The sequence below is a fragment of the Zingiber officinale genome, chromosome 7A (genome assembly GCF_018446385.1).
Source record: "Zingiber officinale cultivar Zhangliang chromosome 7A, Zo_v1.1, whole genome shotgun sequence".
NCBI classification, from domain to species: domain Eukaryota; kingdom Viridiplantae; phylum Streptophyta; class Magnoliopsida; order Zingiberales; family Zingiberaceae; genus Zingiber; species Zingiber officinale.
In genome coordinates this window covers 110,507,054-110,522,631 of record NC_055998.1, presented here as the reverse complement: position 1 = coordinate 110,522,631, position 15,578 = coordinate 110,507,054, and the positions used below count along the sequence as shown (strand labels likewise).

Sequence of the window (15,578 nt, the reverse complement as noted above, 5' to 3'; positions counted from 1 at the left end):
TAATCACAATGAAAAGGAAAAAAAATAAATTCAAATACTTATAGGGAATAAAATAATACCTAACAAATTTCTTGTCGGGCACACAAGAAATAGGCAAACAATGATACCTAACAAATTCATTTTGCCATTTCCATTTTGGCAATAAAATAATCATAACAATGTGGCTATGATACCAAACAGCTTTCATTATAACCCAAATTCACTTTACTATCTCCATTTGGCAATACAATAGTTACTGATCTAATACAGTAGATATGAATTTAATAAACTAGGGGAAGGATTTGCATGATTATGTAATGGGATCTTAACCCAAAAAAATATTACATATAGGGAATGATAATTAAACGCTACAATAACTACATTTTGGATAATTAGCCCTCCATCATCGTATCTGTAGAAACCCTACTACATGATATGTAATGGTCACAGCCAACAGGCAACGGAAGGGGTTGGGTTTAAACCTTTCAGACTATACATTTTTGAATTGCGAGCCAGACAGGAACGCTGCGAAAAAAAGGTTTGGCTAATTCCAAAAGATGGCTTGTACGATATTCTAGGGCTGCGCAGCCTCCATTCGCAGCATTCGTTGCCTTCGTAGGCTTTCATGACAGGGAGCAAAGAACTCATGTCCCAGAGCTTCGTCAGCAGCGATCCTGCACCTAGGATTTATTGTCAAACACTTGTTCACCAGATCAAACAGCGAATCTGGAATTGCCTCGATAAACTCTGGTCTCCTGGTGTTTAGAATACACCACTCTTTTAATTCCAAGGATCGCAACGATCTAGCATCGTACAATTCCTGCAATATGCACATTGTTATTTAGAGAGCTTGTTTCATGCTCGATTGAATTAAATGGTTAGCTGATGAAACCTGAGGAAAAGAAGACTCAGTGTTGTGAAGTTTAGCCACTTCCCATAAATCCTCACTCCCCCTCAATTTTGCAATATCTTTAATGTTCCTGGAGTTAATGATGAGGCCAACATAAGTAACAGCTAAAGACAAATAGCACTAATTAGTAGAACTCACTGTTCTGGTTCACCACCAAAGGGCGTCTTTCCCATCATTAAGTAAAGTAATGTAACACCGGCAGACCAGACATCCACTTTGCAGCCTTGGTGAATTGACTTGAGTAAAACCTGTTTTAACATAATTATGAGATGAGCATATACTATAACACAATGGATTACAAGATTATTAGCACGCAAGTGAAGCTTAACCTCTGGAGCTCGAAAGCCCTTGGTTCCAACGCAAGGACCCTCTCTCTTGTGCTTTCCATTTTCTACGAACATCAGAAATTCAGTATCATTTAAATAAATATACAAGTGTTTTGCTTATCGATGTTAAAGACTTACTTTTAGGATCAAGCATGCCAGCACCAGCAACAGCATTTCCATCAAAATGCAACGGCATTGGTGTTACAGTTACTAGCCTTCTTTCCGCTTTACCCAAAGGAGCAGCCACCCTTTTCCTCTGAGAAGCAGGAGCTGTTGATCCCTTGTGATCAGGAGTTTGCATTGCCTCGTGCAAAAAGTTAATCAATTCCTTCCTCCCTTTACAAGGAATAGGTTGCTTCAATTTATCAACTGGTGTTTTTGTACTAGTGGGATCTCTTGCTGAAGTTACACCGGAAATATCTGCAGCTTGATTGCAACATCTATTTTTGTTGTCAATTTTGGCCACTGGATTTCTCTCAGTTTTCTTCCTCGAGCTTCTTGATGGATGGGATTTCAAGTCATCAACTTCCTCAGTTCCTTTGACCAAAATTCCCTCCTTCGTTACTCTCTTTGGTTGTTTTGGTGAAGAGGATTTCAAATTTTGTGACACTGGATCTAATTTTATGTTACAACCAATCTCTGTTTTGCCTATTATCAATCAGCAGAAAAAAATAGTGTTAACTCTTAATTAGATGATAGTGTTCTAAACTATTGTACATAGTAAAAAAAAAACAATAAGACAATATTCCCAGCTCCAAGCCAATTTTTGATAATCATCAAAGTTGACTTGAGGATCCAACAAGCTAAATTGCAAGATTATGGTATTTGAAATATTGTTTCTTTTTTTTTAGGTAATTCAGGTGTCCGGGCATTGCCTGAAGGTAAGATAGCCTTCCCTCTCAATTCGTCATCGAATAAATCCAGAAGACAATTTATTGAAATATTATTTATTATACTAACTAGTTAGTATCCCTAGCATAATATGAAGATGGTGAGTCAAAAATTCAATTAAAATTGTTCAGTAATTGAAAACAAAGATATCATCATCATTAATTAATTAATTTTGTCTTTGTCTCGGCTATGTGACATCGACCACGTAAATCTAATCCCTTCATTAAGCTCTAGAAAAGTGTTAAAGGTAGTAGTAGCTTAATAGGTTTATTAGTCTAGTGAACTAGATCTTATCTGACTATGAAAAATGTTAAAGTAGATTAATATAGTTATTAGTATAGGCCTAGCCTCAATTTTTTAAAAGAAAAGTTATCATATCATGAATCTACAAACCTACATAGGTAATAATTATCTCACAAGGATAGTGCAATATTTTCTTCTTATAAATTCTACATGGTATTAGAGTCTTCTCATCAGATCAATGACTATCTCCAATGTCTCTTCTATGTTATCAGTCAACTAGAAGTTATCATCAGATTTATTCCAGATCAATTGACTATCTAGTCAGCTCAGCAACAAACAGAAATATTCTATTCGATAGCTAATTAGCTTGAGTTGACTACTTGGTCGATTGTACCATAATGAGTCAATTAGAATACATCATTGCTCAACTATCGAAATCAACTCAATAACAAATAAAGAAAATATTACATTCACTAGTTGACCCACTTAAGTCGACTACTTTGTTGACTCAATCATCAATTGATTATGACCATCTTAATGGTCAAGTATTTGTCTAAGTAGAAAACTACTCTCTCAGGCATGAGTATAAACGAGTTGAGTCAAGCTTAATTGTGTTCAATCTTATTTATTTCTTATCAAGCTGAACTTGAGCTTCTTATCGAGCTCAACTAGCAATGTTTTTATTCTTATAAATTAAGTTAAATGTTTATCTAATAAATGAAAAATATACTATTTTTTATTTTTAACATATTATAAATAATTTAAGATTATAAAAATTTATATATTTATATTTGAATTAAAAAATACAATTAAATTTTAAACAAGTTAATAAATAAGTTTATTCATAAATTATTTATGAAACTAAAGAATCAAGCTCATTGATATGTGTGATTTATGCATATGTTTTTGATATTATCTAACATGCCTATGCTGTATTACATGAGCATGTTTTGCATTGTTTCCTAGCTTTTGCAAAAAAAAAAAAAATTATCATTTTAGTTTGGAGAACTATTCTTTGTGTGTTTCATTGACAAGACGTAAAATTCGAGCTCATTTGAGACGAAAAGCCTTGGAAGCACATATTCCAACATGATGCACAATTTGGCCATGCCTCCTAACACGATCATGCATCACCCTTGAAGGCAAAACCAACATCGGAACATCTCTCAAAACATCCAGCAAGGAACACGACCCAACAATGTTGGCCACCATGGTCGTATTCCCCTCTATTCGTTGGCGAGAAAGCGTCCAAAGCCCACTAGAGCCAAGTCGTGTTTGCCACCATGATCGTGGCAAGCCAGGGTTGACTATCGGCAACCCTATGGAAAATAATAAAACTTTGTTATGATTTGGTAATTTTTTTATCTATAAAAGCAACCAAGTGGCACCAATTCAAGGCATCAAAGATCAAGGGATCTCCCCTTCCCTATCGAGAGTTTCCCCGTGACAAGGAACCCTAGGAGAGAGTCGTCTTCCAAGGAACCACAACTCCACAAGGATTCCATCCACCAAGGAGTCAAGAAGATCTTCCGAAAACGACATTAACATCTACGACTGAGCTTTCTTACTCTTCTCTCTTTCATATGAGTTGTAGTATGCTTAATTCTATTTTTAGTTTGTATCTCCATCTCCATGAAGTAGTTTCCTTAATTCTAAAATTAGGAAATAACCCAATGTAGAATAGACACTTGTGTTTTATTAATTTTCTCTTTTATCACATGATGTGTATGCATACATGTTAACGGTGCTAACATGCGTTAACATATAGCATGGAAAAGAGGAATGACTGAGAGGTGAACCTAATTCTCCAACTTATAAATTTCAAACTTGAGGGTTTGTACACAAAAATAGTCCAAAACTTCTCGAGGGTACCATTGATTATCACATAGCGTAAAAAGTTTACCCCAATTCGGTGTCACAAAGTAAGGGATAAAAGTCTAGAGGGTCGTGTGGCATGTGACAAAAGCCTCCCTGAGAAAGTGGTCGCTCTAGTACGACTACCACGAAAGTAAGGGATCACATTTGAATAGATACACTAGTATTATTCGAGAGGAGATATCAATTACCTTGGGTTTAACCACCTTCAAGCATATCAAACACTAAGATAAAAAAGAGAATTACAATTAGAGTGTCGACAATCATCATGGTGAATTAGAAATTCTAGAATTGCCTTCAAATCTGATTTTCTCACAACTTCTCACTCTACTTTTTGAATTCGTTTGCTTTCACAACAATTTCTCTCGATTTTGATTCTTTTAAATAGCCTACCTTATGTTTGGATTGATACTTGACTTTATGGTCCAGAGGATAATATTTTATTACTTGACGATAACCGTGCAATTGCAAAAATAGCACATCACTTGCAAGTGTTAAGCTTATTTATTTTATTTTTTTATTATCAAACAAACAAAAACAAGCTTTATCAAATCAAACATCAAGTTTGTTCGTGAATATCTCGTTCTTTTAGCCTTACTCCGATACAAGTCTCTCAATTCTCAACTCAATTAAAATTTTTACCATGCAACTCATTTACCACAACAGCATCTCCTATCAAATACTCATCCCTCAAATTTACCAAGCCATTAGCTAGCTCCACATGTCATCATTCAAGTTTCACCTACGTAGTTTGCCTCCTCTTACTCAATTGCGCACTATTATGCTCCTCGTCTTAAGGTCCTTTAGATATCTAAATATCATTCTTCTCTAATCTCTTGCAAACCTTAAACCATCAAGTCTTCATCAACCTTGGTCACATAAAGTCATCTCAATATGTCTATCAACCACATGCACAACTTCATACACAGCAGATACATAGAAATTCTAACTTAAATTCTTTGTCAAAACATCAAACTTGCAATCAATTCCAATCATTAAGAGCATGATTGCATTAACATGTTCACTAACAAAATCCGCCTCCTAACAAGTTAATGTAAAGTATGCCTCTCAAGGAATTTATGCTCCTTTAGATTCTCCGAGTCATCCTTCTCTAACCAACCACCTACAAGTTCACCTTATTACAAGCAATCAAACTAACAACCGCTATATGCTCCTCATCTTAGAATCCACTTCATTAGGAATTTACATTCCCTCGGATGCTTCAAGTCATCCTTTGTCAATTACTTTCAAATCCACCTCATTACGAACCTTTGAATCATCAATCATAATTCATCAAACTTAACTGTGTTAAATCATCCATAACAACTCATCCTCATCAAGTCACAAGTTTTGCAAGCTACATTTGCACTTTATAACAAGTCCCTACACACTTGACGCATATTAATACTAAATCAACCACTTAAGAGCATTATTACACCAACACTTTCTTTATTCTATCTTTGAGAAAACATATATATTATCATTCTTAAATTTTACTTATCTATTTATCTTAAAATAAAAATGCAATTTCTTATCATCATTGATCATATTTGCTTAACTACTTAGGTCAACTATATGAATCATGTCCCTTCATTAAACTTTATACAAAATTATATAATTAGTATTACTCAAATAATGGAATTATTTTTATCACATTGAGTAATATTCTCCAAACCTTCATCTACGCATTACACTTAGCATCATTTTTTATTTAGCACATAATTCATCTACTCTAGTAAAATTTTATACTTTACATTAATTTAAATTCTTAAAGGTTTTCATCATTCATCTTTTTCTTAAATAAGTATTAAAAATCATAAAATGATAATAACATAATAATTTAATATTCAAATTCTATTTTTGAGTTGTCTAATGATTGTTTTTTTTTAATTTATAGTTTGTTATTTTTAAATTAGAATAACTATTTTACTTAGTTTTTGGGATCATTTTACAAATAATATTGTCTTATATAATATTGACTTTTGAGATAATAATATTTTTTTGTGAGATTTTTCCAAAGCAAAAAATCTACTTCATTATAATACTATGCCTTTTTTTCTTCCCTCTAGTCCTCATAGAATCAATTTGCACCCCCTCTACAACCTAACGCACATTGCCAACAATTTCATCCGCCCACTGACCGATGCCACAATCGAACACAACCATCAAGCACCTCCCACCTATCATATCCCATGCAACCTAACGCAAGGCAACACCTCCATCAAAGAGTTGCTCCTCTTAGTAGCATTTGTGTACTATTATTGACCTAAAGAAGACATTCTATTTGATTCCCCAACCAACAACTATAACACCCAATCAATTGCTCTTAGAAATTGTTGATTACAATCCATTTGACTCCATTTTTTCACCTTCACAAGCAATCATTAAACTCCACTTCATCATTGTAAGCATTAACTATAATCCTTGACAACAAACTATTGCATCACCAGCCACCACAACTACTCGGCATTAGTGTTCCTCACTACAACCTTAAATAACATCTTATAGCCTAGACGTCCTACTCTGACAGCAACTCTTGCTCTAACAACAACCTCGTGATATCGTATCACATTTATGTAATACCCTAGACACAATCCCTAGCTTTATGTCATCAAGAGCTAAAAATCTCCCTTCTCTAGTTGTATCGCATCCTCTTCCAAAGTTGTAAAAACATATCTTCATATCAAATTCCTAATCCAAATAAATCCAAATATTAAAAAAGTTATTATGCTATAGAAAGTAACACAAAATAAATTTTAAAAAAAAACTTCCTTTTTGGATTCTCGCACAAGGAAAAGATTTTTACCATGATACTCTGCTTTTTTTGAAAATATATGGTGTAAACTTTAAAGGAAAAAGACTCACATCAACTCGATATCCTCATTCATCATTGAAATTATTTTGTTAAATTTAGTTAGTTTAATTAATTTTAGAGCATTTCCATTTTCTAATACCATCAATCCTTGCTTTAAAAAAATCATCTTTCTTTGCTTACTTTGCTACTTGTTTTCTTAATTTACTATGTTTCTTAATTTATAATCTTTATTACTTATCAAACCACCACATCAGCTATGATAAGAAACTCTACAACTAGAGATGCAGATAGTAGGTGTGAATTACTAGAAAACAAACTTAAGACACTTAGATCTAGAATGGATGACCTAGAACAAATTAAGAAATATGCTACTAGCATGATCTACAAGTTAGTATAAGGATCTTAAGACAATAGAACATTCATCTTACCTCATCCCATGACATTAACTAAACAACATCGTGATCACTATTCTACTTTAAAAGACAAAAAATCATTTTTTCTAATACCTAGGCCTAAACATGAGACAACACTACTTGCTTGACCAAAGATCAAGACCCTAGTTTGGATGGTTGGTTAGTGCTAAACGAATTTCTAGATTGGGTTGCCGAATTAACTAGTATAGCATGATAAAGATTGAGCAATAACAATTCAAAAAAAAATAAAAACTCAGTCTAGTGAAGAAATATTAACAAAATATTCAACATAACTATACTGCATTGTTTTTAGATTTAACTAAATTTTGAAATTTTATACATATTTCTCTATTCTCTCCAACATATTTTTTTCCTGTAAGCAATTTATGTTTATTATTTCTCCAAATCAGCACATATGTTAATATTAATTCCTTCCCCAAAAGTGTTCTGAACATTCCAAGTTGCTGCTTACCTAAAAATATAATCTATGAGCAACTCCTACCCACATTGACCCAAAAGTAAGCAATAATATTTTCCATCTCATATGGGCTTTGATATGATGGATTGTTTTTGGAAATCTTTTAACCCAACATTTTACATATCAAGGTACCCAAGTGGTAAAGGGACCTAAAATCACTTTTTAATGACAACTTAACCATATAACAAATATGACTGAGATTTGTAGTCATAGGTATCAGTTTTTTTAGCATTAATTGTCAAGGTATAACGAAACTCTGAACCATTTAACTACAAACAAATGACTATTGATAACCAACTATTTGACACATTATTTTGATTCATTTCTCGATGTTTTAATCCACTTGTATTGTTTGTTCACATTACTTATCATGTTTTACGAGCATTGAATTGTTTAGAGCTTCAATGCAAGAATCGTGCCCCTTGACACGACCAAGCTTTGTTCTTTACTGCCACATTTGATCAGCAAGATTTCGAAGTGAATAGCTTGTGGCACGGCCGTGCCACAAATGTACAGAGCTTGGCACGACCAAGGCGTGCCTACAGGCACGCCCATGCCAGGTTTTGCTAGGTTGCGTCCATGAACATTGGTTCGCGTTTTGGGCTGGTTCAAGGGTTGGTATAAAAGGAAAAGTTGGTTCAACCTAGGGGAATCTCTCCAGCAACCCTCCTTCATCAACCCTAACCACCATCTCCACCTCCCTTCCTCCAGATTAGGAGGAAGGGAATCCATCTCCACTTCTCCTTCTCGAATTAGAAAGGAGAGTCCGCTCCACATCCGAGAAACCTCCGGCGATCCGCATCCATTACATCACCAACATTATCTCTCTTTCTCTGATTAGAGGAAGGGAGTCCATCTCCACCTCTCCTTCTCAGATTAGAGAGGAAGAGGATCCACTCCATCTCCGACGACATTCCAGGGAGAGTTCAAATTCTCTACCCCCTTCGGGATTACGAAGTGTAATCCGTTCATCGCCACCACTCCATCGACATCATCATTCTTCTTCAAATTAGAAAAAAAAAAAAAAGAATTCATCCACATTGACGAGCACTAGTCTGGATTAGGAGAGGCATTTTCCCCTTCATCATCAGAATCCACATCCACCATCGGAGGGAGAGATCACCACTTTACCCTAGTCTTAGCTTAGCTTAGTTTGTATGTATGTCAAGTGTTTGTTTAAATGTCCCATACATTTGGTTTACCTTTTGTAATGTATTTTAATTCCTTTAATCACTTGCATACTAATTTCGCTTAATGCTTTAAGTTCTTGTCATTAATTTAAATTGCAATTAGATTAGGTTAGATTAGGAATATTTTATTTTATGTTATGCTTTCGTTAATTCAATTGCCACAATCTTAGTTTAGTTAGATTAGGTTTTTAGTACTTGCATTGTTTTTCATTTAGTAGTCTTAGAATTCCAAACACAACCCCCCCCCCCCCCCCCATCTCAATATTCAAAACCCAAAATCCCTCAAATAACATAATCCTAAGAACAATCATCTATTGTTACATTTATTGGGAGACGACCCGATTCATCCCTATGATACATTAGCGTAGAGAAGTTCAGTAATTAAATTGAATTTGAAATCCTGATACAACACACAGTTATCAACTATCATTGATGGTTTTGCAAATAAGACTAAAGCTCAATCCTTCATTAATTGCCATAAGTATGTTAACCTTCATTGCAATTTCAATAGATAAGTTAGAGTTCATAAACATTTGATTGAGGGATCATTTTATTGGAATATTTTTGTGGCGACAGAATGAATACATTAACTTACTTTACCATGCTCTTAGCAGTAATAAAGTGTTGGTTTTCATGTTTTCTAATATGTATGACCACATAAACATGATATTGGATTATACTATCAAAATGGAAGCTTAAAATATACTAAAAAGTATATAGATTTTTTAACACAGATCAGACTTACTATTTTTGAAGAGTTTTTGGTGTAGATCCTGCATCAGCAAGAAATGGAGTTTAGTTACAACTTATTATATTTGTCATGGCAAGAAATAATTGATGGTGAAATAACTAACATTGGCTAAGTTAAAGTCTATAAGATATCCCTTATTATGCTGACGGGAGAAGAGAAAATTTCCTGGTTTAACATCCCGATGGACAATTCCCTGAAAAAATAACTCCAGTTAACATAGAATGCAAATGCAAGAGTCCATCAATGTAAATTTAGGTGTGTTTTGTTACCTGTTTATGCAAGCTTACAAGGGCTCTAAACATACAATAACCATACCACTGGAGTTCAAATATAGTTATGTCCTTTTTCAAGACCTAAATAGTATTTAAAAAAATTAGTGGATGCATATAATCTCATGGAAATTTGAGAACAATCTAAAATCACCTCTGGCCTGTCATGCTCAACGTGTTCTAGAACAAAACAATCTGAATTGCCACTTTTGAATGAGCCTTCGTATTTTATGACAAAGTTCCTTCCGCTGAAGAGTAGTAGTTCAAAAATAAGATGTGCAAAACAGATGCAAAAGCAGAAATCAATCTACAAAGACAAGATATTTAAAAAGCAGAAAGTCTTCTTAATTCTTACCCAAATCGTGCCAGCATCCTCATTTCATTGTGGACATGTTGCAAATGAGCATTGGCATGGGGACCTGTTCAAGCAAATGTCAATTTTATGAATTGTCATCTAACAGATCCAAATAAATTTGTGCATGACAGTAAAAATAATTGACAATAAACAAAAATGTTACAATTGCAAATTAATTTATAACAATTTTTTAGGTCTGCAGTAAGACTGAAAATGTGGACATGACACAAGCCAGTTAAGCAATGACCAAACATGGAATTAAGCTTACATTGTTTGTATTCTTGAATTGAACACATTTTAAGATGGCAAAAGTTTGCATTGTTATAAATTAAAATTTTAACTGTGATGCTGTTTAGGATTATGAAACATTTACTCATAAATCTGGAATAAGTTTCACCATATCATTTCTTGCCAGTCACAGATCCAGATACTTTTAAATAAGTAAAATAGTATAGAAATCAAACTGAAAGAATGTTATTCATGCACAAAACTTCAGCTCATTTTCAATGTGTTTAAAGTATAAAAATGCAAACTAAGTTATTTCATAATATAGATGAATGAATTAATCATGCAATGCCACGCGTTAAACAAATGTGTCAAATAATGTATGTGTTGTGTTTCATGTTAATAGATGACTAAACAATTATTAACATAGAAAATGATATAACATAATTTTGACCTGTGAATGATTAGAATTGCAGAACCAAAATTCTTATATTAAAACTAAGAAAATTCCAGAAACAAAACTACCTAGATCACCAGGAGAGTGATCTATTATTCTAAGCAACTAAAAGATTTGGCAAACTAGCATATGGCGAAAATAGTGAAATAGACAAGTTTTGTAAACATTACCAACATGACTAGTCAAGCTATAATAAGCTCGACAAAATCCATGATTTTCAACAAATATATAAGATATTATTCTTCATTCTTGAGCTACATGTTTACAATTTAAAAGAAACAGGTGTTTGGATAATAAAGTTTCATACTAACTCACCCTTAATACATTCACCTTGCAGAAAAATAAAATGTTAAAAAAAAACAATGAATCACAAATACAAGGAAATTGACTTCATTTCTCCATGATAGTTGATGCCTCTAACTAATCAAACTACTGAGTAATGAGTGCTTCAAAAATAAGAGAAATAGAGAATAGATCTTCTAGGTACATGACAGACTGATTCTTGGATGGCAGCCTACAGTGAGTAGTGAGGATTTCCTTTATTTCTTGCTCAACTAAAAATGTAATTACCAAATGGAACGTCATGTAACAAGTAGGACAATATTGATTGGTTCAATCATTGGAGTGCAAACTGGCTGGTGTTTAATATGTAAGAGTAAAAACTAACACAACTATCTATTCTATGATAGTAAAGTTGAAGGGTGGAAAATCTATGATTAAGGTTTAATTGGACTAAAAACTTCATGATCTTTTAAAACAAAGTGATTATGAAGGATAGGATAAGATAATCATACATTTAACAGCAAATATTTTTCCGTCATTTTTCCTTCGAGCCCTGTACACAGTACCATATCCACCTGCAATGCATGGGTTACAAGTGGTAAGGAGAACACGAAATAATAGATGATGTAATGTGGAAAATGACAAATTGATTTTCATTCTCTACCTGAACCTTCTTCTTCCTCTATGATGAAAGATTCCAATTTCGGCTGCAACTTGGAATCCAAGTGGCTCTACAGACAAATTTAAAACTAAATATTGTAGCCCACATCACTCCAGAAACTTTGATTTGAACACACATACTAAACTATAGACAGTAATACAAATTAAACTTACTTTAGAAGTCTTGGGTACTGGATCCTCATTCTTATATTTAGCAACAATATTAGTATTGGAAACTTTCTTCATTTTCTGCTTCTTGACAGAACAATTTAAAAACCTACTTTCCTGACTATCTTTTATGGATGTTCTATCTCGTTGATAATACATTGGTGAAGTAGAGTGACAAAATTCTCCACATAAGTTTGATGTTCCCATAGCATATGATTTCATGGATTTTCTCCCATAATTATGCACAGCTTGATGGCCGGCTGATTGGCATGCCACAAAAGGTTTCAATACTTTATCTATCTGCTCTGTGGCCATGGAAATATCAAATCATTATGATTGTAAAATAATTAAAATAACTACTAAACTAAATGAGTGGAAATTATGTTATTTGAAGAGAAATACCTGGAGGAACAAAACCCTCAGGATTTTTCTGTGAGGGGCTAGTTCCTGCTTCTGATTGGCAAAAGATTCCTTTAGTAGTTGTTGCTTCGTGTAATTTCTCTAATGTTTGACCATTGAAATTTTGATCATCATGATTTATTTGTCCTCCAAGATCCTTCAAGTCATTTAAATCCAACTTGATAGTTTGGGGAAACTCAGCAGTTGATTGAGAGCATCTCACTAGAAGAGCGTCTGTTTCATCCTCAAATTTAGCAGGTTTGTTTTTGACATAATTCTGTGTATCCATTGCTATATCTCGTTGATTACATACAGTTCCATTAGAGATACTAACATTGTGAAGATTGGCATTACCTCTAATATCATCAAAGTTTTTCTTATTGATCTGGAAATCTGAGGTAATCTTAAATAGAGGCAATGGTTGTATTTGTGAGGGGCTAGTTCCTGCTTCTGATTGGCAAAAGATTCCTTTAGTAGTTGTTGCTTCGTGTAATTTCTCTAATGTTTGACCATTGAAATTTTGATCATCATGATTTATTTGTCCTCCAAGATCCTTCAAGTCATTTAAATCCAACTTGATAGTATGGGGAAACTCAGCAGTTGATTGAGAGCATCTCACTAGAAGAGCGTCTGTTTCATCCTCAAATTTAGCAGGTTTGTTTTTGACATAATTCTGCGTATCCATTGCTATATCTTGTTGATTACGTACAGTTCCATTAGAGATACTAACATTGTGAAGATTGGCATTACCTCTAATATCATCAAAAATTTTCTTATTGATCTGGAAATCTGAGGTAATCTTAAATAGAGGCAATGGTTGTATTTTATTGAAGAGCATTTTTGCACTAGCAGTCTTTGCAGAGTCAATTTGCACAGGCAAAGAAGACATGTAGTTATTGACCTTCGAGAGGTTTTCATACAAATATGAGCCAACTGAGAAAGTACCATTGTTAGGAATACCAGGAACTATATGATTTATCTGCAATGCCTGGAAAGGATGAATATAAATGATGATTGGATAAGTAAATAAACTAACAGGATTATTAAACTTAAAATGAGACCAAGCTAATATAAAGTTAAACTAAGATTGCAGGATGAGGAAACAACTTTGTGCATGATTAGCAATCATCTGAACCCATTTTCTGAAATACAATTCAACTTAAATCAATAAAAAGTATAGAATGAAAATTTGTCACTTTGTTGATAATCTAGTAAGTCTAAGACAACCAGAATAAAGGGAAAATAAAAATACAAGGATTATCTCAACAAGTACAATCAAAAAGTAGTTGTGAATGAAGAGCTATTAATGTTAATATAGTTGAATTTCCTGTTTTACAACCTAGGTGAAAATGACAGTTTTCTGGCTTCCATATAGAATTCTAAGTCACAGAATGGAAGTGACACTAATAACATCTCATGGAAAACCACAAAACTTAAATGATTTTACTAAAATGAAATTTCTAGTGTCCACTCTCCATGCATCAGGTGCCTTACTTAAGTGGCAGCCAGATAAAGATCATATGCAACTGTTGTAATACTGATAGCTGAATCATTGATTCCTTTTATATCAAAGATCTGGTAGACAAATAAGCAAAAGTTGGGTAAAAACATTGGCCAACTAGTATGGCCATTTCAACTTCAAAACTCAGTATCATAATTCAAATAGGATGCTTTGTGTCAAACAAATTAATTGAAGTGATTGGTGGAGTGAAATTGCCTATGGGCATATTCAGAACTAAAAAAAACAAAATAATACCTTTGCAGTAGCTTTTCCGGAATTTTGCACGACACAAAGCTGATTAAAGTGTTCCTTGTTTCCTCCCAATTCTTTCAGATCTATAGTCAAAAATGAAATTTCACTGATGATAGCTAAAAGAAAAGACCATTCTACAATAAAATGAACTGCTAATTAACATACATCCTCCATCAGGCAATAGTAATCTCCTCTTGGCTTTTGGCGTCTCAACCCGGTCATCCTCCAAAAGTTGCAACTTCCTCTTCCTCGTATACATCATAAATACCTCACCGGACACTCTCACCTGAGCTGTAACCGTTAACGGAAATCTAGGAACCAATGGAGCAATGCCGGTCGACAAAAACTGCAAGAAAGCCGCCATGGTAACGTCCGAGGGGATGACGAAGCCGTCATCCGTTAGCATCAGAGGTGACCCGGGGATACTGCAGAGGATCTCGACGAAGTCCGCGCCCACCTCGAGGACACATCTGGATGCAAGCTCCGCAGCGGCGGCGGGGCGGCCGAGCCGTAAAAGAACGGTGAGGAGGTGCCATGCCCGCTCGACGAGGGCCGTGGATGACGCGTAGTTGTAGTCCGGCCAGGGAGGAGCCACCATGGTGGAGCAAAGGGAATTCCCGTAGTACGATTTCGATCTCCGGCAGTCCCGACTGGCTTTAAGGCTAGGGTTTCCGCATATGATCTATTTCACTATTTCGCTTTATTTTGGGAGAAAAGGAAGCGGGAAAGCTGGATGTACTGAAATTTGAGCGATCACGTGACACGATTTCCCGCCCACGAAAATGCACAAGAGAACACGATTCATTCAACTTCTAAACCCTTGACACGTCATGAACTAACGGAAAATTGATATCCAGGTTGATTAATCCTTTGGTTAAAGAAATTTTAAATACAAATTATTCAAAATTATCACTGGAAATAAAATCAGATTTTATGAATATCCCTTGTGTGCCTTTAATATTTTTTTTTCATTGGGAGTCAAGTCATCCTAGGTGAAGTCAAATAAAAAATAAAATTACTTTAAAAAATATTGGAACTAATTTAACTTAGTCATTAAGATAATTGTTGAAGGATCCACCATCATGGTTGACTCACTGTTATCATTGACTCAAAAGAGAAAATTAAACTAGGTAGAGCAT

The 15,578-nt window shown here is 34.3% G+C and overlaps 1 protein-coding gene across 1 annotated transcript; it reads right to left on the bottom strand.

Annotated features, from left to right (window-relative positions):
• Positions 1-259: 259 nt before the first annotated feature.
• On the bottom strand, positions 260-15,135 carry LOC122001997. The gene is made up of 16 exons (XM_042557011.1): positions 14,605-15,135; positions 14,443-14,522; positions 12,690-13,674; positions 12,294-12,592; positions 12,124-12,190; positions 11,972-12,034; positions 10,496-10,559; positions 10,295-10,388; positions 10,141-10,224; positions 9,975-10,064; positions 9,866-9,893; positions 1,354-1,863; positions 1,219-1,280; positions 1,028-1,137; positions 872-959; positions 260-799 (listed from the first exon to the last, which is right to left on the bottom strand). The coding sequence occupies exons 1-16, from the start codon at positions 15,035-15,037 to the stop codon at positions 554-556; spliced, it is 3,303 nt and encodes a 1,100-aa protein (XP_042412945.1). The 5' UTR covers positions 15,038-15,135; the 3' UTR covers positions 260-553.
• Between the last annotated feature and the right edge of the window lie 443 nt (positions 15,136-15,578).

Coding starts and splice junctions, on each gene's coding strand:
- LOC122001997 (XM_042557011.1), bottom strand. CDS start 15,037: ATGGTGGCTCCTCCCTGGCCGGACTACAACTACGCGTCATCCACGGCC. Junction 12,191..12,293: donor CAGTACCCAAGACTTCTAAA/GTAAGTTTAATT, acceptor ATTTGTCTGTAG/AGCCACTTGGATTCCAAGTT. Junction 1,281..1,353: donor TGGCATGCTTGATCCTAAAA/GTAAGTCTTTAA, acceptor TGATGTTCGTAG/AAAATGGAAAGCACAAGAGA.